Consider the following 21639-nt stretch of genomic DNA (forward strand, 5'->3'; position numbering starts at 1 on the left):
CTGCACCTCTCCTCTACATAGGTATAACCTTACATCCACATATGTACGCGGATATGTGTGTATACACCGGGCATTCCATGCCAAATCGACCAGGGACTGACCCTCGACCTCTTGGATACGGTTCGCAATTTTTTATATTCTTGTTCCAAGTCTCGAGGGGCTCGAACCTAGTCAGGAGAGCAAAAAAACGTGATTTTTCAAAGACTGGAGGGGGGGGGGGGGGGAAACACACACACACACACACTTCGATCAAGGAATGAACGATACATTCGTATATAAAGCTCTGTGTAAAAATTTTGAGACCGCATCGAAGAAATCGTGCTCACCGAATTTGAAAACATACTTTTGAAAAAAAAAAAGCGTTCGAAATTTTCAAAGCACTTTCAAAAATAACTAAAAATAAAATATCGTATTTTTAAAAAAAATCCCTACCAATTGTAATCCCTAAAAACCGTTCAATTATTATTATCATTAAAATTTTTTTTTTTTTCCCCCCAAAGATACTCCTTCGATAATTCAACATATCTGTAGAAAATTAAAATAATAACGGAAAGAAAATTTTCAGTTACACGTTTTAAAGTTTGTAATAAGAATGTGAAAAATCTTGTAAAACATCGCAAGAGGTCGAGGGTCAAACTCTGGTCGATTTCGCGTGGAATGGCCCCTATATACATATATACATCTGTAACTATACTATTCGCGTCCGAGTTTTGAGGCTCTCGAGGATCATCAGAGCGCAGAATCGCGTGTGGGCGTCGCGTCGTCGTGTGGATGAGAATATGACGGTACGAAGGGGGGAAAAACGAGGATAGGTGCGCTGCCTAACCCCTCAGTACGACACAGCGTGCCTCCTACGCGAGACCGGGGGTTGCTTGCGTCTTCTCCTTTAGTTCTCTCTCTACGCTATTTCGCATTATTTTGCGATTTCTACGCCGCGCCGCGCCGCGCCGCGCCGCGACTTTTTCGCTACTATATACTCGCTCTCTGTACTGCCGCGATATTTCCTCCATCTCGGCAAACGTTTCCGTTGTCCTCCACCCATCCCCCCTCCCTCTCTCCCTCTATCGCCGTTTTTTTTTTTTTTTTTTTTTTTTTTTTTTTTTTTTTTTTTTTTTTTTTTTGTTGCTCCCCAACCCCCTCGGATCGGTTTTGAAATTTGTTTGATTATTTTTTTTTTTTTTTTTTTTTCTTACTTTCTATTTTTCTCTCGTTAGAAACTTTTTCGCCGTCTGTGTGCGGTTTTTTTTTATTTTTTTTTTATTTTGGGTCGTTTGTTTGTTGTTCCTCTTGTCGTCTCTTTCATTTTTATACTAAACACAAAGGACACCCGACAGTCGTCGACGTTGGTTGCAATAACTTGTACAATGAGGAACGAATCGAGCGTTGATTTGGCACGTTTGCGCTCCGTTTATCCAAAGGTAGATTTTTGCACGACGAAAAACTCTAAGGCACGACTACTGACTTGGGATCGATTGATTGATTGATCGATTGATTCGTTTTTTTTCCTCGTTTGTTGTTTGTTTTTTCTTTTCTCTCTCTCTCTCTCTCTCTCTCTCTCTCTCTCTCTCTCTCTCTCGTCTCTATTTCCTTCTTGTTATAATTTTGGAAGGATTTGGGGTTGTTTTTTTTTTTGTATTTTTTTTTTTTTTTTGTGAATCTTCATTTTTTACAACTATTTCTCATTTTATTCTTGTTATATATATATACATACTCGTTGACTGATGTTACAATGAAGAATAATTATTTTTTCATACGTAATCATCATTCGTTAAATGTATCTATACTCTCGGTGGAAGGTGAATACGTGTGAAAGGAAAGGTACACACCTACACCGACACATACACGGCAAAATTTATTATTATCTTTGCGCTCGTGAAAGTGTGCGCGCATATTCAATTCCTGAAATTCAATCGTAGGTCCGGCCCTATAAATTTCGACGAACCTTTAGAATCGATCGATCCTTTGTTATTTACTCGCCCTGTATACGAGTATTGCAACGACGACGATATCGTTTATCGATGAAAAAGAAAACGAAAAGAAAAGAAGAAATATAAAAAAAAAAAAAAAAAATCATAACATATTTTTGCAAATCGTTAAAAAAAAAACTAACTCTGGACGAGGTAAACAACGACGGTACTTCAAGTTTGTAAAATTTGAAAAATTTTGCGAACGATCCGCACTGTGGTCGCCGGCGGCGTGCGAATTTGGCAAGTGTGCGAGGTCGCGGATTTGTTGTGAGTTTTTTGCACGCGGCGTGCGACCTCGGAAGGGATGTACAGGATGAGATGACGATACCGCCGTATCAACGAGAGTTTTGCGCGAATGTGTGTCTTTCCCTTTGCCTTTCGCTTCTTTTTATTTTCGAACCAATCGATACCTCCGAATCAATAGTCCTGTACAACAGACAGGTTCAGCATCCGCTTTTTTCTAGGGATTACCTATACTTTCGACGAAGAGATATATATATATATATATATATATATATATATATATATATATATATTGATAGATATAAGACAGATAGATTCCACACGCCAACTCGACCTGTGCTAAACAACGATCATCTCAAAATCATTTCATCTTTTTTTTTTTCACTACTCGGTGAAAAACGTGACCTGAATTTTTTTTTCACTGCTCGAATTGGCGTGGAATATCTCATATGTTGTCATGTATAGGTAAGGGTTGATTAAAGTGGCGCATAAACGAGGAGCGGCTCCGTGTTGCAGGGGGCGAATATACAACGGAATTAGAATTCGAAATTTAAAAATCTGGGCTGACGTTCTGTGCTTGAGGATCTAGAATCGTCGAGGATTCATTTTAATTTTAACCTTTTTTTTGTTTTTTTTTTTGAGAATATACGTAGTTAAAACTCAAACCGTCGTATGTAGTTTTAAATACTTGAGTGTTAACACGAAATAATTTTCATATTTGCGGTTCAGTTTTGACAAAATAACGTCAAGTAGACAGATTCGTTAAATTGAATGAACTGTGATTTGTAAAGATTGATTCGATCTTTTACGTTGGTTATTTTAATAGCAACAGACACGAGAGGTATTTGAAAAATTATTGTTGGAAGAGAATTGTAATTTGATATGAAAAACTTGGAAAGAATCGTAGAGTTTTATAGGAAAAAAAATTATCGAATACAGTTGGCAAGCCTGCTGAGTCTATAACGAGAATCATGGATCGCGGTCTAAAGATGCGTATATATCGTTTTTAAAAAAATAACGTCGAGACTAAACAAATGCCGAAAGAAAGGATCAAAAGCTCTGCATTGAGTCAATATATATATATATATATAATCAAAGTTTTAATTTTATTTAAATAAAATCTTGTTGATATTAGAGAATAAAAAATGTTGAAATTTAAATCGACGACAAAATTTTCAGGTCATTTGTACAGAATTAAAATCTGTAAAACTGGATAAACAATAAGTCTTTTTAAAGAACGGGAACAATAAATTTGACATTTGGACAATTATCTCAACAATTGAGAAGTCAAATCTGGATTTTGTTATTCCTACTATTAATATTTTTTTATTTTTTTTTTTCTTCATTACATCCGTGACATGTCTGGTTCTGATATCGATTTCTATAGTTTCGATTGCAGCTCGTATTTCTCAATAGTGTCAAAATATATTGCTTTATAATCTTATCACTCTACTTCTCCTCGAGTTTTTTTTTTTTTTTTTTTTTTTTTTTTTTTTCTTTACAAGAATTTAACGACGTAACAGCATTTCCGGTCTGAACAGACCGAACGATGAAACACATAATATTCATCTTTCTCAGCATTTATCTAGTTAAGAAACAAAAATCAAAATACAGAAATAAATAAATAACGACGTTTTATATTAAAGCGGTATTTAAAAGCGAGAGAATTTTTAATAGGGAAAAATAAAGAACCTTCGTACGACGATTAATCGGGTTCTGTTCATATATAGAAAAACCTGCATTGGTTTAAAAATATAATTCAAAGACAGGGGCCGGATCTACGTATGAAAAAATAGGAAACGAAACGGAATAAGAAAGCAAAAAAAAAAGAGAAAAAAAAAAATCAAAACGGCGAAAATATTATTATTTCTTATAAAAAAAAAAAAAAAAATTTTACTCTCATCGTTTGACTCGCAATTAAAAAAAAAAAAAACAAAAAAAAAAAAAGTGAGGAATGAGACAACGTGGCTCGAAACGCCTCCGTTCGCAGCGTCAGGCCCAAAATCAGTGTGAAACACCGGCCAAAACGGAGGCGGTGGATGAAACGCTGCCGACGTCTTCTCCCCCCTCCGAAAGGGTCGGTAGTGCAGGTGCCGATATTACAAAAAAGTTGAACAAAAACGTCAACGAAATCGGTGAAAATATCGCCGCGAGCAAGAGCCTCAACGTCATCGAACGTCGGAGCAGATCGGAAAGGTATTAATAAAGCTGATTGTGAAACTACGGATGAAAGCTCGAGACAAATAATGAAAGATAATTTTTTTTTTTGAGGCGGGGGGGGGGGGGGTGAAAATTTTTAATCTTATTTCTTAACTAGCGCTAAAACGACGTGTAATATTATATAACACTATACAGGATGTCGGCGCGGTGTAAGGAATTGATAAAGGTGATGCTTTACGTCAGACTTTGGGGGGATGGAAGGGGATGGAAGGGGATGGAAGGGGATGGAAATGTAGGGACTGCTATCTAAATGTCGCCCTATGTAATTTTTTTTTTCTCCACCTCTCTTACTTTCATTACTTTTCCACCCTCCAAACAAACCTAGGCGCAGTTTATGGCACGGATGTTAATTGAATGCGCTTTTTTTTTTTTTTTTTTTTTTTTTTATCCTGTGCATCCTGGCTGATATTTATTTTCGAGGTGTTCGGTCGATCTCCGATTCTCCTTGACTTTTTTTTTTTTTTGTTTTTTTTTTTCTTTTTTCAATTTTTTTGCCGACCTCTACAATAAATTCTCAAAGTTTTTTTAATGTACAATATTTCTCAATTAATTGTGAAATTTAATTTTCTTTACTTGTGTTTTGTTTATTTATTTATTTATTTATTTATTTTTTGTTTTAAATTTGAATTAAGTTATAGCTAAGAACGGGGATAATTAATTAATTATCTAGAAATGATAGTTGGCACAAATCGTTGAAAAGAAATGTAATTTTATTCACGTTTTAACCGAAGAAAAAAAGTGTAACAATTGATTACATTGATAACGATTAACTGAATTGTTGTTCTTGAATAAGTTCTGTTAAAAATTCCTGGAATATAAGATTTTTTCGGGTGTCCCAATTTTTCAAATTTTTGTCTTCAACAAACACCTATGAAAATCGATTAATCTACGGATCACAGCAGCGTACGAATAAGGACCTTGAAATCGAGACACGAACTATAAAGATTTCCAGTCGAAAAGTTCTAAAGAAAAAAAAAAAAAAAAAAAAAAGAACAAAAAAAAAACCAAACCAAACTGGTAAATCTCGAGTCCGTTTCATCTCTCTCTTTTTTTTTCAAATTTCTTTGTTTATTTCGTAGAACCGGCGTAGAGTAGTTCGTCTTGCGAAACAAGATCTGCTAACATTTGACCGTAGGGCTGGTTTCAGTGACTGCGAGGCGACGGGAACGTTTCCTGGTAATTCGGCAGGCAGTTCATCCACCAGCAGCTTGTCGACGAGGAGTCTAGACAGCTTGAACACCAGCTTGGAACATGTCCATCCCGTTGCAACTTCGGCCAACACGACTGCCTCCTGGGATAGCGACGTCGACGTTGAGGCAGATCCTCCGGACTGGAGCCAAGGCGTCGCTGAAGATGTTCTTGCACGTCTTACAAACTCCGAGAAGAAGAGACAAGAAGTCATAAACGGTTTGGCCATTTGCTATCTGTGATAGATAATTTTATCTGATTTTCCTAAATCTGTTGAGCCGTCATTCACGCCATCTTTCCTTTTCAGAATTATTTCACACGGAGCGATCGCACGTCAGAGCCTTAAAGGTCCTTTCGCAAGTATTCCACAAGCCTATGGTAGAGTCTCAGGTCCTACCGCAGGATCAGATTCTCCTTCTGTTCTCGAACCTGGACGAGATGTTGGATATTCATTCTGGCTTCAATCAGGCGATGAAGAACAAGAAGAAAGAGAATCCTTGCGTCGGTGACGTGGGTGACCTCCTCCTTGGCATGTTCGACGGTCCGGCCGGTGAAGCGTTCGAGAGAGCGGCGTCGACGTATTGCGCAAAGCAGCAGGTCGCCTTGGACGCGCTTAGGGATCGTCGTAAGAAGGACCCGAAGCTTCACGCCTTCCTCAACGAAGTCGAGGCGAATCCATTGTGCCGGAGACTTCAGCTCAAGGATCACATTCTGACCGGAATGCTTAGGCTGACGAAGTACCCTCTACTGTTTGAAAATTTGGCCAAATACACACCGGCCAGCAACGAAAAGGAGAAGGCTGCTGTGCTTCGGAGTCTCGAGAGGAGCAAAGAGGTTTTAAATCAGGTCAATCAAGCGGTGAGAGTCGCGGAGGACTACCATCGCCTCGCCGAGATACAGAGGACCATGGATCGGTCGGCTTTCGACAAGTTTGATCACTCGACGGTTAACGAGTTCAGAAATCTCGACATTACCAAGAGGAAACTTATTTACGAGGGCCCGTTGCAGTGGAGAATGGTGAATCGTGCGAAGCCCGTCGATCTACACGTCGTTCTGCTCGACGACACGATACTCCTGCTTCATAGACAGGATGAGAAGTATTTACTAAAGTTTATAAACACGAATCAAGTGAACTCGGTTCTAAGTCCGATTGTCAAAGTTTCTACCGTCCTTGTGCGGCACAATGCTGTCGACAAAAATTCCCTCTATTTGGTAAACACGTCTCAGAGCGGTGCCCAGATCTATGAACTAGTCGCCAATTCACCCGCCGAAAGAAAACTTTGGTTCAAACACATTACCGAGGCTTGCGAGGCGTTCAAAACTCGCGATCGGGAAGGCAGGAGGCCCCCGCATCCCGTTCCACCTGTCGAAGAACCCTCGCCTCTAGTCCAGGACACGTCGACCGTTGAGAATGAGGCTAACAGCAGTAAGGGAGACCAGGAAGAACCTCAACCGGAGGAAGTTACGCCCGAGGAACCTGCGACCAACGTCGAACATCGAGACGAGGAAGAAAACTCGAATGCACCAGTGGAAGTGCCGACCGAAACTGAAAAGCTCGATCAACCCGATGAGCCGGAGCAGGAACGACAAACAGAGACAACTGAACAACCTCAGCAAGCCGATCGAGATTCTGTCAACACGATCGTTACGATTGGCGGTAAGGTTTTAGTATATGAAAATACTGTTACGTTTTGTTATTGGGAAATAAGCAGGATCAAACTGAATTTATTTGGTCGAATTAATCTATTCTAATTCAATTATCAAGCGTGTGGAGATCCTTTGCGATTAGTCACCTGCACTCAGTCATCCCTCATAGAACCGGATGAAGTACGAGTCGAGGTGCGGCCCATACATCTGGCTGAGCCAGTTCTCACGCCAATCGGTAAACATTAATTGATGTTTCATTGCTTGAGCGTAGGAGAAATCGCTTGTTTCTTATCTGCTTTGCTCTTGCTGAGCCGGTCTTTTTTTTGCGAGAGTTTCAGTAACAAACACTGCAATTGTCTTTACAGAAAGTCTACGGCGCAAAGATGCTCTTATCAGAGACGCCTTGATGGAAAAGCAGGCCTTGGTTGCCGACATTTTGAACGTCCCCAGAGAAGACTTCGAACATCTCGCTGATATGGCTTCGGAACCATCCGGAATTCAAAAGGAGCCGACCGAATTAATACTTGCTGCTGTTAGCCAGGGTACATTCAACTATTACTTCTGAATAAACAACTCCGATTGCAACAGACTGCTATTGAAGAAGGAGAAAATAATTTTCATTCGTTTAGACCACTTGTCTATCCTTCTGATTTTATTCTGTAGCGAATCAATTGATGGAAATGCTTAACTCCGCATTGAACGTGACCGAAACTGAGACGGTACTCGCTTCTCGGGGGGCCTCCATTTCGGCGGTTGGAAGTTGCGAATCACCTGGTTGTCCAGCGCCTCGACCACACTCGCTTTCCCACCACCCGTCGATACCAGTCGCAAGCTTACAACCCGTTTGCATCTCACTGGCTTCTCAGCTCTCGCAACTTCTGGTGGGTTTCAGTAGAAACATTTCGAGTTGTGTATAATTTGATATTTCTAGCTCTATGGTTGCTGCTTTCTCGGTTCTCGTGTCAAATCCAATTCTGATTTTTTCAGGAAATTGTCAAAGACAGGGAAGAAGAACGTGAAAGAATGCGACGCGAATTACGGAGGAGTAGGGAAAAACTCCACGCTATAGATGCGGACGCTCAAAGACGTGGTGTATTGCAAAATTTAAACACCTCCACGCATACCCAAACCGATCCCAGTAAGTTTTTCGAACTGGAACTGAGAAAATCTATCACCCGAAACTCTTCGTTCTATAGTATTTGATTATCTTTTTTTCTCTTTCCCTCTTTTTCACCAGGTGAATCTTTGAACGGCGAAGGGTTTGTGGAACTTAATTTAGATGTAAGTATGGATTGATTTACCTCGAACCTTCTATTAATGTAATTTTCATCAACGTTGACAAATTCTTTTTTATCATGTTGCAGGAATTTGTCGATGCCTTTAGTGACCCGGAACCGGATCTCGACTCAACACAGGCACTGGGAGAGCACCGATTAACGGAAATTGACGTTGAGGAAAACCCGCACGGAGTTGGAGATAGTGTGGGTTGAACGGACTGAACAAATCTTTAGAGTTAACGTTAATCTGGTGCACTTTGAGAGCGACTCAAATGAAAATCCCTCGAGGGCTCGATACAGAAGAAAATCAAAATTATGTAAAAAAAAAAAAACAAAAACAAGAAAAAAAAAGCAGAAATAATCAGACATGTTCGCTACGATCTTTTAAATCGAAAGCAACGATCTTATAAATATCAACTTACACAAAACCATGGGTCTAAGTTTAGTAATGTCACTTACCAAAGATTTTATGCAAATAGATCGTCAAACAATCGGAAAAATGTAATAACAAACGAAAAACATTGAAATCAAATGAGAAGATGAAACAATAGTCAGTAAAATTAAGATAATTAAACAATATACCGTGGCTATCGAGAATCTGTTGGTTTTTTTGCATCTATTATTTTTTCTCGTTCTCTCGACGTTGTCGAACGTTGGGATGTTTAAATGCACACGAGCAATCTTATAGCGTATCGCACGCGTTGGAATTTCACTCGGTCCTTTGTATGTACAATATATTTAAATATTGGCAGCAACGTGATTTTGCATGACCGAATTTATGTTAATAGCTCCCTCGATCGAGCTGTACAAGTGCTGTTACCCGTTGTATAGGAAGGAGTAATGAAAATGAATTGTCTACTTACATAAAGTCTTTGTTTCGACTAAACACTAATAATTACATACATACCTAATAACGAATTACAAACCATTATTATAAATACAATATTATATACATGTATAAAATATTTAATAACATTATTAGTTATTATAATAATAATAATTATTATTGTATTAAAATGCTTATCAAAATGAAATCATTGTTCTTCCTACAGTTGATGATTGAAGATACGCATAGACAAAATCTTATTATACAATTGAATAATGAAAAAAAGATTCATATTCAAATTTATACCCAAAAAAGAAGAGGAGAAAAGTTATAATATTATATAAGTTATTATAAATTAGCAAAATTGATACACACGTTTCGTTCTGTCTTTTCAACGAGCAATTCCATGCACGCAATAGACCTGAACGTTGCCTATATTTTATTAACAAAATAACACACCTGGTGATTCCTTTCTTGTTTTTTTAATGGCAATTATTTTTCCGACTAGATCAAGCTGAACCGAAGTTAAAATTTAATTCAGATATTATTTATCTGACTGAGATAAAAAATACAAAAATTTGCAAGCTGTAAAAAAAATAAAATCGAGAATGGCGTGCAATCCTTTCGCATTTCTATTTTGGGGCCTTGTCCTGATTCTCATATCGTTTTTTGTTGCCGGTTTCTGCTCTTTTTGGTACATCCTAATCTATTGCTGCTCTGCGTGGATATCGGCTTGCGGCGTAAGTTATTTTACAGTTTTACGATTAGAGATTAATTACTAATAATCAAATTTTCAATGATCGCTAAATACCTTCTTACTTATTTTTAAATAGTAATTTGGACTAAAAAAAATTTCTTTGCAGGAGTTTGCCGACATTTTACTGAAGGGTATCCAATTTCCCTACTACTGCGCCTCAAAAATGTGTTGATTTACTTTAAAGTAGATTTAGCTGTAAGAAAAATGTAGAATTTAAGAAATATAAACATCATTCACCAAATGAGAGTAAATACTGTTTTTGACTAGAAATAAGAATTATTTATTTTGCAGATGTATCTTAACATATCTATTCTAGGGATGTATCGACTTGTGTAGTTTTTTTTTATTTCACCACCAGATGGCGCCACCGGAAAATTGGCAAGGTGCGCGGAACAGGGAATCATAACCTAAATCCAAACACTTCTTACTCATAATCGAATATTGTAAATTAAGATTATTTCGAAGTTGTGATTAATGTAGTACATAAACTTGACCGGAAAAAAATCCAGTATGGCTTTCAATACGCGTAAGTATATCAATTTTGCTATTCATTTTCCTCTAACAAAGTTCGTTGATTAGATGTGAAATAATTCTAACCGCTTTCAACTACATTTCTGTTGTTCATTACCTAAACCATTCGTGCTTATTCTGTTTTACAGTCAAAGTAGAGAACTTCCTCCGCCGTGTATCTGCTGCTAGTATTAAGAAATATGCAACAGCCAGCGAAGCTGTACAAATCGAAGAGGAACTCCCGGTTCATTTCAGAACTGCTGAGAGTAACCCGGCTAATCACACGACTCAGCATCAGGATAGGTTCTACACAGTGCCGAATGATGCTTATAAAACATTATACACTGGCGGTGGGCTGCCAAAAGAGTTTATGAAACAAGTGAAAACCTTCAACGAATGCTGCTTTTTGACCAGATCGTCGACTGTTGAAGTTTTATCCTACCTACGAAACACAAACTACAATAAACCGGTCAATAGATATGTTTTGTGTATCCTTTTTCACACGTATTATTTATAATAATGATTTCCTTTCTTTTATTCATTGAACGATAATGTTGTTTTTGAAAGTTCATCGTTAATACTTTAGGCAGTTTCTTAACTCAGTGAATAGACGGATCACCTGGAAGTGGAAAGACGATTTCTTTGGCACACATTTTACACTATGGATGGGCAACGCAGCAAATACTGATTCACATACCTTGGGGTATGTAACGTCGTTATTAAAATCCATGCAGCTAGAAATTGTTTTTAAAAATCCCAATGTACATTATTGATCTTTATTTGTAGCCCCAAATTGGTTCAGACATCCAAAAGAAGTAGCCAATTCGACTACCAGGGAAGGCTATGTTGACTTACCAATAGATGCTGCTGCTTGGCTAATACATTTCAAGACTCAAAACGCCAAAATTTTGGAACAGCTCAAGGTATATATCAACGTGCGATTAGTTTTGGTCAGGAACTTGATGCGACAAGACTTATACGAAATTTTTAGCTCACCACTGACAAGGAGTACACGTGGAGTTTACGAGAATCAACATCTCGTGGAGCTCCCTTAATGGAGCTGATTGATCTGGGGATCAACCGGGTGCGATACGCTTCGGAAATAATAATCGCTCTTACTTCGGAACTCAAGCAAGCCAGCATTGCAGGAAAATGTAAAATGCTAGTAATAATCGATGGCTACAATATATTCTTCACCGACCGCACAAGAGTATTCACGGATACTAAAGCAATGGTCCTACCTGACAAAGTATCACTTACTATCGCGGCAATGGAACTGACGAAATATGATTGGTGCAACGGAGCCGTTGTCGTGAGCGTGGATCAATTAGCTGTTGGAGTAAGTTTGCCAGAAAATTTTGCCAGTTTTTTTATACATTTGAATACTATATTTATAATTTATTTGGTTTTGATATAGGGCCAGAAAGAATCTGATCTTCCAAGATTGCTACTTGGAAAAGTCGGCTTTGAGCATTTGGATCCTTTCATGCCAATATCTGTGAACCACTACACGGATATAGAGTTTTATAATGTTATGGATTACCTCAAAGATAGACGGTGGGTCAGAGACTGCGACGAAGAGGCATTGCAAGAGCTGAAACTCTTATCTGACAAAAATGGTTTCAAACTTAGGAAGTTATGCGCACCTTTGTAAGATACATATGTAATAAGTGTAATGAAAGTTGTTGAGATTAGAATGGTTTTTGTAAATTAAGATATTAAATTCATAGGGACAGAGTAGGTTTGTCATGAAGTCAAATCAATAGTCAATTCAATGTTTTGGTTGTTTATATTTTATGAACCAGAACACAAAATCAATACAATCACCATTGTAGAAATTATTATCATTTCTCACAGTAAAACATTAGCAATAAAGCAAATAAGGGAATGCTTTTTTCTCGGTAGGTATGTATAATATAAATGATAAAAGTAACAAAATTGCAGTGAATCTATGCACGTCATAGATACCAAACATTTATCGTTACTGAATCAGCAGTTCAGTCGTCAACTATTAATCAATACTTTAATCTTGTTCTTCTTACTGCTTCTTACTGTCTGGGCGAACTGGTTGCAGAATATCCAGAGCCTTGCTAATGTCACCATTTTTGGAAGCCAGCAGCTGAGTAAGCCATCCACCTTCGTTTGTGAAACCCATCTGCATCATTGCAACCACAGCGCGTTGGATGTTCGGATCGGAGTGATAAACTGGCATCGGAGTTTCAGTCTGTTGCGGCAATTGTGGGTAGATTAGTTTCGAAGCTGGGGTTGAAGCCAATATTGGAACTGGTGCAGACGCTGTCGGAACAGTTGTCGATGGCTGAAAACAAACAATATGATATAACGTCGATAACTGTTAGTTCCATGGAATCCAATTGTAATTTAATGTGATAAAAACTTACCACTTTAGGCATTGCTCCGGTAGACACACTGGTGCTCGACGCTCCTCCAGCAACATAAGAGACCGGGGTATCCTGTTGATTAAGCAGAGTCCACCCCTCATTTTCTATGCTAGGTTTGTCTATAGTTGCGGAAGCATTGGCAGTAGGCAGATGCACAGGGTTCTTAGAAGTTGACGAATCACTATCAACTAGCTTCTTTCCTTCCCCGGGAAATTTCTGCGCCGAAGTACTAGGTTGGCTGTTCTCAGGTGGGGTGTTTGCGTTACTGCCAGCAGGAGCCTTGCCAGCTGCATTAGGAGTCTCGCCATGAACTTCGACGTCGATACCCAAGGGGTCCAAAAGACTGGCAAGATTCTCTCCGATATTCTTGAAGAGCTCTGCCTGTTGATTGATCCTTTGCTTATCCTCAGTTCCAGTCTTAGATTCTCCACCTGTTTTCTGCCCACATTTATCTTTCATCGGGCAGCCTTCTTCTGCCGCAAGTGGAGCCCATTCATTCAAGTAGGAAGCTACGGTATCCAGCCAAGACGGCCTCTCCGTCGCCGGTCTTCCAGCTTGCGCTCTATGCGGAAATCTTACTTTCTTGTAGGGACACTCCGGCGCCTCCGTATCTTTTCCAGAACAACGACCATTCTTTTTGGCCAGCTTGTGCATGAGGTGCGATAGTCGACGTCCAACGTGCGGGCTCCACTGGAACGGTACTGCGCTACGAATCATGCAGTGCTCCGGATGAAGTCCCTTCGACTCACAATCCGCGCACAGATCATAGTTTGGGCATTGGATGCATTTGTAACGGAATCCGTAAACATCTTTATCGCATCCGTCACAAACTATGCCGATGTGAATGGGCTGCGGCACCTCTCCGTCAAACTGAGCAGTCTCAGCTGGGTACTCGGAGTGCAGGACGACATACAGCTTGCGAATGTTTTGCTCAGCAGTTTCGAATAAGGCAATTCTGAGCTCTTCGTCGCTGGATATGATGACGTCGTCACCGTCGGCGTCTGTGATTGAAAACTTTTTGTTATTATTATGATTTTTACAGGTTTTATTATTGCGCAATCACGTTAACGATGATTACTTGCATTTACGCAACTGCAAAATTGATACTCTTCGTACCTTTCCAAAAGATGGTGAAATGCTGTGAGCGAAGCGCCGCGAAGACGGACTGCAGCTTCTCGTTCAGGTAAAGAAAATTCGTCACGACGTCCTTATCGATACCGAATCTCCTGACTTCGGGTTTAGCGTCGATGGAGTCCTCCTCCTTGGACAAGAATACTTTGAAGCTGACCGTCTCAGCCATCGTTGTTGATTTTTGAAGGGAACTCGGAATGTCAGAAGTTCTGGAATGTAGATTCGCGTTTTTGTATATTTTTCAACTTTGCAAACACCTTGAGCCGTTAACAAATCGCTCTGTTTTTCAAACCACAAACGTCGTCAGATGGAGAAAGTCTTCGAGTGATATGCGCAGCTGTTGAACGGCGCTTTTTATACTCGGCTCAATCCGCAAGCGATTATTCATCACAGAACTCACGCGAATGGCGCTGCGCCACGACGTTCGAAATTCGAATTTGAAACATCGTGACACGACTTTTGTGGATTAATTCCAGAGGATATAACTTGGAGGAACTGATCGCACAACTCCAACGAAAGATTTTACCGTGCAAATTTCATCCAACAACTCCGAATTGTGAAAAATTTTACATTCGAAAAGTTGATGTTTAAACATTCGAACACCAAAATGGCGACTTCGGCTTGCATGAGATGCGACTTTCGTGTGTATCACGTGACTTTGTTGTCATTACCATCATTATTCAGCATGACTCACTACCACATGAGCTATACAACGACAGGTTATCAATATTTAGATACGTGGACTACAGGATGAATAATGCGTCTTTAGAATATCCAGATAGCCCAATTCGCAATCGGTATTACGTGACACAGATTCGAAAATCTAATCTTTCAATTTTTCCAAGTTGACTCATACGGCGAAAAAATGTAGATATTCTCCTCCATTGAAAGTAAATTAATTTTCATTCCTTTCCATTCATTTTCACTACTGCGTTGAAGCTTATAATTTAACAAAATTTTGCTAAAATTTTGGCCCAGTTCATAATGAAAGTAGATAGAAGTGGCTTTGGAATATACCAGAAGCATCTTGAAACGTCTTTTCTGATGACTCACACCTGATAGAACATTAAATTTTTTCTTTCACATTCTAAGCCATGCTTCCTGTAGACATTTCGCTGGAGGTTGCGTGAGGTTGCGTCAGTGTGAAGCCAACCTGGATACCCACCAGCGGCATCGCATTACATGGCAGAATTGATACCAAAAGTTGACGAATCCACTCGCTCAAGCTTTACTGATAATGAGTCATTTATACTACAACATTCCCAACTTTTTATTTTCACTAAATTTCATCGAGAAAGTACAATTTTATCTAGATTTGCAATGAAAAGATCTAGAAAATTTTGTGATTCAGAATTTTCCAAAGTAGGTCACAGAAAATTAGAGAACAGATAAATAATTCAATTATATCCAATTTCGTCTGAGATAAGGATTTCTCAGTAAAATCAAACAAACTTAACACTAATTTTTCAAAGTAAAGTTTTTTCCGTAGTGGTATTGATATGGGTTCGATTAGCTAGCCTATATACGATATTCCAAAGAATGGAAAACCCGCATGTGGGTACATCATACAAATGTTTTTGAACGCGTTTTACGATCTAAATAGTTTTTGCTACAGTTCAATAAAATATATAAAACATACACGCAGTAACACAGTTGGTGTAATAATTTTGGTAAAGTTCACAGCTTCTGCGTGGGAATAAATTATCGGCTCGACTATAGTACCTAGAATCTGGTCTCGGATCGTTTTCGTAAGATTCTTCAGATAGACAACAAGGCAACTTTTGCAAGTGTGTAAATATCTAAAGGCACGGTGAAAGCTGAAGCAAATACCATTTTCCTACGCTATCATGGCTTCGACTACTTATAAACGCGTATGTGAAGCCACAGAACGACTTACATACATTCAGCAGTTGCCAGTTACATTACGCAAGAAATTATTCTAGGCTTGCACAACGCCGTTATAATATTGTTTATGAGTATTAACTGCATTCTATTTGGTACCGGGGGGCTAACTGAAAAACAGCATTTCACATTATAATACCACAAATCTACGCCCGAAACTATAGCCACGTTAGTGCAGAAGAATACACATTAATTAGTATAGGTCGAAATATCGTTTGCAACATCGAACGATTATCACCCCTGTAATTTGATTGATTTCAAGTCAGCACGTCGTTATTAAATACCTGCATATTCACACGCTGATTTGAAACTCTCGCACGGCGATGATACCGCATAATGTACGAGAAAATACGTTACAACGACAGCGATCTATACAGCTAATAATAAGCAAAGTAGTAAAACGCTAAGATCCCAGCAGCGGATAAAAAGTGCTGCAGGATTATTTATTCACAGCAGGTGGTGGCACGATGTTATCCTACACTATTATCGTCTGCACTGATATTAGGTTTTAGTTATTGCTGGAGCTCCAGTCGGTTCCAGACCTGCAAAAAGAAATGTGGACCGTTACTTCGACCGCCAAAATCCTTTTGATCTCTCTTTTGGCCACCTCATCGATCGGCGATATCCCCGAAGTACCGAATTATTTCAGCCTGATAACTCAGGTGCATACTTACTTCGGTACTTCCTGCGTATTTTTGGTCCGCAGTAGAAACGACAGTAAGTTTGATAACAATTGAAGAGAATTTGATAAATAATCACTTCCTCGAGTTGACCGATATCCGCTTGTTCTTAGCACTGAACGACATCTACCTCGAAGGTGAGATTGTGCGAAAATTTTCTGACGAAAAAATACTGAGTTTGACGGTGGAGTTTTTGCGCCTCAATGAAACGCTGCAATTTTACTCGAAACGCGTTATCCGAGCGCTGATCGTCGTCAGTTTGCAGACACGCGAGCTCGTCGCTGAGTTTTCAAGAATCACCGAAAATTTCGAAATGGCTTCACCCTGCTGGCTCCTGATATTCAGTGACAAGATTTTCCTCGAATATTATCCCTCAGTTAGACCCGGCGAAAATATATTCCATCTCACATTCAACACCGAGCTGCTAGTCGCTCGACCTCCACATCCGGTCATTCAGGAATGGTACTGGCTGGTCGACAGGGTAAAAACGGATGATCTAGCGTTCTGGGATTTGGACACAGGGTTCGTTCTGAAGAAGAACATGAGTCTCTATCAGCGAAGAAGTAATTTAGAGAATTCAAGAATCGCGGTGACGGTAATAAACGTAAGTAGCAAACAATGCCGGTATAACAACATTCACAAATCAGTAAATCAAGGACTAATTCTGCAGGATCCCCCGATGATAACATTCGGCAACAATTCAATTGGAGGACTGTTTGGCGGCATGCTAATGGAGCTGAGCAAAGTCGCCAATTTCACCGTCGAGTTTGTCGAACCCAGGGAAATGTCCTACGGGAGCTGGAACGACGAGGAGAAACGTTGGACGGGGATGATGGAACTCCTGACAAACGGGAAGGCGGGCATAGCGGCGGCCGATTTCACTATCACAAGACCGCGTTTGGAGTCCGTGGACTTTTCTCTGCCGTTGTTATCCACCCGAAACAAATTGTACATCAGGAAACCTGATGGTGGGATTCAGTGGTCGGCGTATTGGCAGGTATTGTCCTTTTTCGTCCTGTATTGTTCGATTAGACATAGTTCAAAAATCGGCAGCTGTGATCATATTCGAAATTCTTGTTTTTTCATCAGGCTTTTGCTCCTGGGATATGGATCTTGATAGATGTCTTGATTTTCGTCACAACGATACTCCTCACTCTGATCGCCGCCGTTAATAGGTTCAGATCGATCACTATAGACGTGTTCACAAACTACCTTCTACTCGTTTTTGGAATATATTGTCAGCAGGGATTGCCCGGTGATTATCGCCAATTATGGAGGCATGGAAAGCGCTCTTCATTACCCTACAGCGAATCCTCTTCTTTCAGAATTTCCGTCCGATTCACCATCGCAAATCGCCTATTTCTCCATATTCCTGTCAGCCTTGGTCGTTGCCGCGGGTTACTCGGCCGCCCTTATCAGCTACTTGACAGTGACCAGTATAGCCCTGCCATTCTCAACCTTGGAAGGATTCGTCAAGGATGGAACTTACGATTTAATCGTATTCCGAGACGGTGCCGAGTACGACATGTTTGCAGTAGGTATTATGACATAAAATTTTCGATGACCTTATGTTATTGACGGGTAATTGGGAACAACAGCTGAAACAATTTGTTTCTATAAATTTACACAGACCACGACAGAATCAACGATGATGAAAATGTGGGACAGGATGAAGTACAGAGAACTGCTGCCAGAGACATTGCTGGAAGGATTTCAGCAAGTGAGAATAAACGGCGCGAAAATTTTACGCCTGAAATTTACGGCGTAGGCTACCCGCCGTACAGGCATGACATTTGAGTTATCTGTTTTCAAACGTCACCAGCGCGCGAAATTCAAATGTGTATTCTTCTGTTCAAACTAGGTATGCGATGAAAAAGTTGCTTTCTACATACCAGCAGTGCTTGCAGAGACAGTCAGCATCTATTTGCCGTGCAAAGTGATCGGTATAGACACTAAGCGAAGCATGAGCCTCGCCATGGCGTTATCCAAGGGAAATCCTTACAACGGATTGATAAATTACCAGTGAGTATGGAAGATCGAATAACTCTCGTTTTTTCTCGCATCAATTTTTACCGTGAATTTTTAGCGTTCAGAGGTTTCGAGATCACGGTATTTTGGGTCGTTTGAAAGATCTGTACGGAAGACCACAGAATCCGTCAACGGTGTCACCACACTCGGAGGTCACAGTTTGGGGCGTGATGCCCGTCCTCGCAGTTTTGGCGGGTGGTATGATGCTGGCGATCCTGATTTTATATCTTGAAAAAATCTGTTTCTCTTACCGGAAACGATGCCTGAAAGATAAGGAGAAGAAGAACCTGATGAACAGAAAGGACGAGAAGATCACGAAAATCCGACTGCGCCACAGGACTGACAGACTTCCACCCCCACCGAAATTCTACCCCTGAATACAATGAACGGTTATTTTCATCCCTGTGATTCGAAGACGCTAAAAATAATCAGTTTTTATCACCGTTGTGATGATAAAGTAATGTAAGAAGTGAATTAACTTTTAAAGAGATGATTATCTCTCCCGCATCAGACGTGACAGACGTATAAAAGCTTTATTCCTGCCTGAACAATTTCGATAAGATTCGGCACGCTCCATCGATGTCATCTTGAGCATAAATAACGTGCAGCTGGTATAAGTTTCCGTTTACGTAGGTACCGATGGGTCAATGGACGTTGATGAATTTTTAAACGACACGTCTCAGATTTTTATCAGAAATTTACGTCGTCTAAGCTATATTCGTTAAGTCCGTCAGCGAACACTTAACGATTTTACCTCCTGGCTCGCTGAGGACTCGCTGATAATTCGCTGCTGACCTATATTTGAGCCAGTGTCAGCGATACTATATAAAAGAAAATAACTAATTTCTAGTTATTTTAACGGGGCGTTTAAAAGAACTTGGTGTGTAGAAAAAAGCGACAAAGATTCTTCATTTTAGATAAAATAAGAAAAAATCGTTCGGTACGTGTTTAGCTCGACGCCTGATATCTCTACAAGCGATTTATAAAAATTCACGAACAACAGCGTTTGTCGCTTGAATAACAATCGATAATACTTATCACTTTATCGTCTGTGACTCGAATCATGACCATACGTAACGCTGCGATGCATTAATACCAGCCGATTCTTATCTAACCGATGTTTAAGTATCCACATAGATTTCTAGATTATGCAAGGCTACGAATCAAGGATGAAAAATGCACGTGTGGCTCTGCCTCGATGCTATCTTAACAATAATTAACGTGACATCAATCAACCCACTGCTGTAAATAGTTTTTTTTTTCGAACTTTAATTCCAACATTCCATTACTCCTGAAAATCCAACCCAAAGACATCTCGGTTGTATTAATTCCAATTCAGAAACTAATAACGACTGATAAGTTTCTAATTAGGTATTCCTGCAGATAAAGACGTACCATCTGACTGAGATTTATCAGCTCGTAAAAAACTGACGTAATACATTCAATTAACATCGGCTATCGGTGCATGAAAAAAAAAATATATATATATATATACAAAGATTCACGTCCCGTGGGCGGCTTATGGTTTCCAAAAGATCATCGACTCGGCCACAAGGTAGGTACCTACCTCAGTGATAATTATTTCATCCACGGCGTTCAGCTGTTGCTGGGTGTGAATGACGTAGCATTTTAATTGGTCTATCCTTTATGATTTACACATACATTATACACGCGGGTACCTATATCGAAGAATCCGGTGGTTTATGTTTATGTGTTTCGGCGTTGCCCGGAGGCGATCGACACCCACGATTCGTCTTGACCCGGGGATCTCTTCGCCTACGATTGTTCTAGCAAAGTAGGTTCGTATCATGCATGCAGGTATGCGTAAGGCTAAGGCTAAGGCTGTAAGTTTCGGCAGTGCGGACAATTTACTTCCATTTCTAATAATATCTGCTCATGCCTCCATTCCTCTGGTTACGGTTTATTTATCCAATTCCTTCTGTCCCCCTCCTTTTTCCTCACTTTTTCTTCCTTCCCCTTTCCTTTTTCGTCGCCTCGATTAGTCGGCCGAACTCCAGACTCTGTTTACTCGGCGTCTGCATGCAGTTCGTTTCTCGTTCCTGATGCAGCTGACAATAAAGATTGCTCCACGTATATGTACTGTACCATATGTCTATGTGTAGATGTACAAGAGCAAATCCCTCTCGACGACTCTCCTCGCACATCACGTACTGCACCTATGTATTTCAGATATATACATACGTATTACAGACAGAGATCAAGTGAGAAGCTTTTCCGCCTCGACGTCCTTTTGACCTTTTTTACGTACCTCTTTCACTTCGCGATACTACCTCCACGCCTAAACTGGAATCTTCTCCGTCTGTACAGGAATTGTACGAGACGACGCTCACTTCACACTGCGTAAATGGTGAAGCTGCAGAATTTGATACGTGATGCTACTTCGAGACACGCAAGCTCACTGGAAGTCACATGAAGTTATTCGAAGTCACGCAAAGCCACTACCTTCAAACACATAAAGTTTCTTGAAGACGCGGAAACACACTGGAAGTCACTGGAAGTCATTTGAAGTCACATGAAGTTACTTGAAGACACGGCAACACCCTGAAAGTCTTTGGAAATGATTTGACGTCACGTAAAGCTAGCGGAAGTCATGATGCCAGTTGGTTTTCAAAGTCAGTACCAGTCACTTGTAACATCAAGAAATCACTTTTATCCATGCAACAATCACGGAAGAAATTCCATTCCCTGATCATCATTATTTCCCGCCAATTTGGAACGATTCGCAGTTCATGCTGTTCAAATTCTACGATATAACTCTCGCAGGTTCCCACGTATGTACTTACATGTAACACGCGCATTGTATGTATGATGGAATCAAGTGTGCGCACTTACTTGGCGTCATA

At 39.9% G+C, this 21639-nt stretch overlaps 4 protein-coding genes across 9 annotated transcripts in view; 3 read left to right on the top strand and 1 right to left on the bottom strand.

The window, feature by feature from the left end:
• The window catches only part of LOC124414884 (rho guanine nucleotide exchange factor 11), a 38899-nt gene extending 30019 nt beyond the window's left edge, over window positions 1–8880 (top strand). For 5 of the 6 annotated variants that reach the window (XM_046896033.1, XM_046896036.1, XM_046896038.1 and 2 more), the window contains 8 exons: window positions 5566–5837; window positions 5926–7275; window positions 7384–7500; window positions 7631–7807; window positions 7929–8146; window positions 8253–8403; window positions 8503–8546; window positions 8630–8880. In XM_046896033.1, the coding sequence (XP_046751989.1) occupies window positions 5566–5837; window positions 5926–7275; window positions 7384–7500; window positions 7631–7807; window positions 7929–8146; window positions 8253–8403; window positions 8503–8546; window positions 8630–8755 (2455 nt within the window). In that variant the 3' untranslated portion in view covers window positions 8756–8880. The remainder of the gene's footprint in view (window positions 1–5565; window positions 5838–5925; window positions 7276–7383; window positions 7501–7630; window positions 7808–7928; window positions 8147–8252; window positions 8404–8502; window positions 8547–8629) is intronic. The other variant, XM_046896034.1, reaches the window with a different exon arrangement.
• A 1629-nt stretch (window positions 8881–10509) lies between these two features.
• On the top strand, window positions 10510–12580 carry LOC124414889 (28S ribosomal protein S29, mitochondrial). Its single transcript, XM_046896042.1, has 6 exons — window positions 10510–10651; window positions 10785–11123; window positions 11246–11338; window positions 11422–11558; window positions 11627–11974; window positions 12053–12580. The coding sequence occupies exons 1-6, from the start codon at window positions 10636–10638 to the stop codon at window positions 12287–12289; spliced, it is 1170 nt and encodes a 389-aa protein (XP_046751998.1). The 5' UTR covers window positions 10510–10635; the 3' UTR covers window positions 12290–12580.
• LOC124414885 (sequestosome-1) lies at window positions 12419–14360 on the bottom strand. Its single transcript, XM_046896039.1, has 3 exons — window positions 14151–14360; window positions 13035–14035; window positions 12419–12952 (listed from the first exon to the last, which is right to left on the bottom strand). Exons 1-3 carry the CDS (start codon window positions 14332–14334, stop codon window positions 12674–12676), a joined length of 1464 nt encoding a protein of 487 aa, XP_046751995.1. The 5' UTR covers window positions 14335–14360; the 3' UTR covers window positions 12419–12673.
• Window positions 14361–17042: 2682 nt separating this feature from the next.
• On the top strand, window positions 17043–19479 carry LOC124414890 (glutamate receptor ionotropic, kainate 2-like). The gene is made up of 7 exons (XM_046896043.1): window positions 17043–17351; window positions 17418–17744; window positions 17837–18002; window positions 18073–18281; window positions 18378–18467; window positions 18609–18769; window positions 18834–19479. Exons 1-7 carry the CDS (start codon window positions 17061–17063, stop codon window positions 19150–19152), a joined length of 1563 nt encoding a protein of 520 aa, XP_046751999.1. The 5' UTR covers window positions 17043–17060; the 3' UTR covers window positions 19153–19479.
• Window positions 19480–21639: the final 2160 nt, after the last annotated feature.

This window comes from Diprion similis, chromosome 14 (assembly GCF_021155765.1).
Source record: "Diprion similis isolate iyDipSimi1 chromosome 14, iyDipSimi1.1, whole genome shotgun sequence".
Classification (NCBI taxonomy): domain Eukaryota; kingdom Metazoa; phylum Arthropoda; class Insecta; order Hymenoptera; family Diprionidae; genus Diprion; species Diprion similis.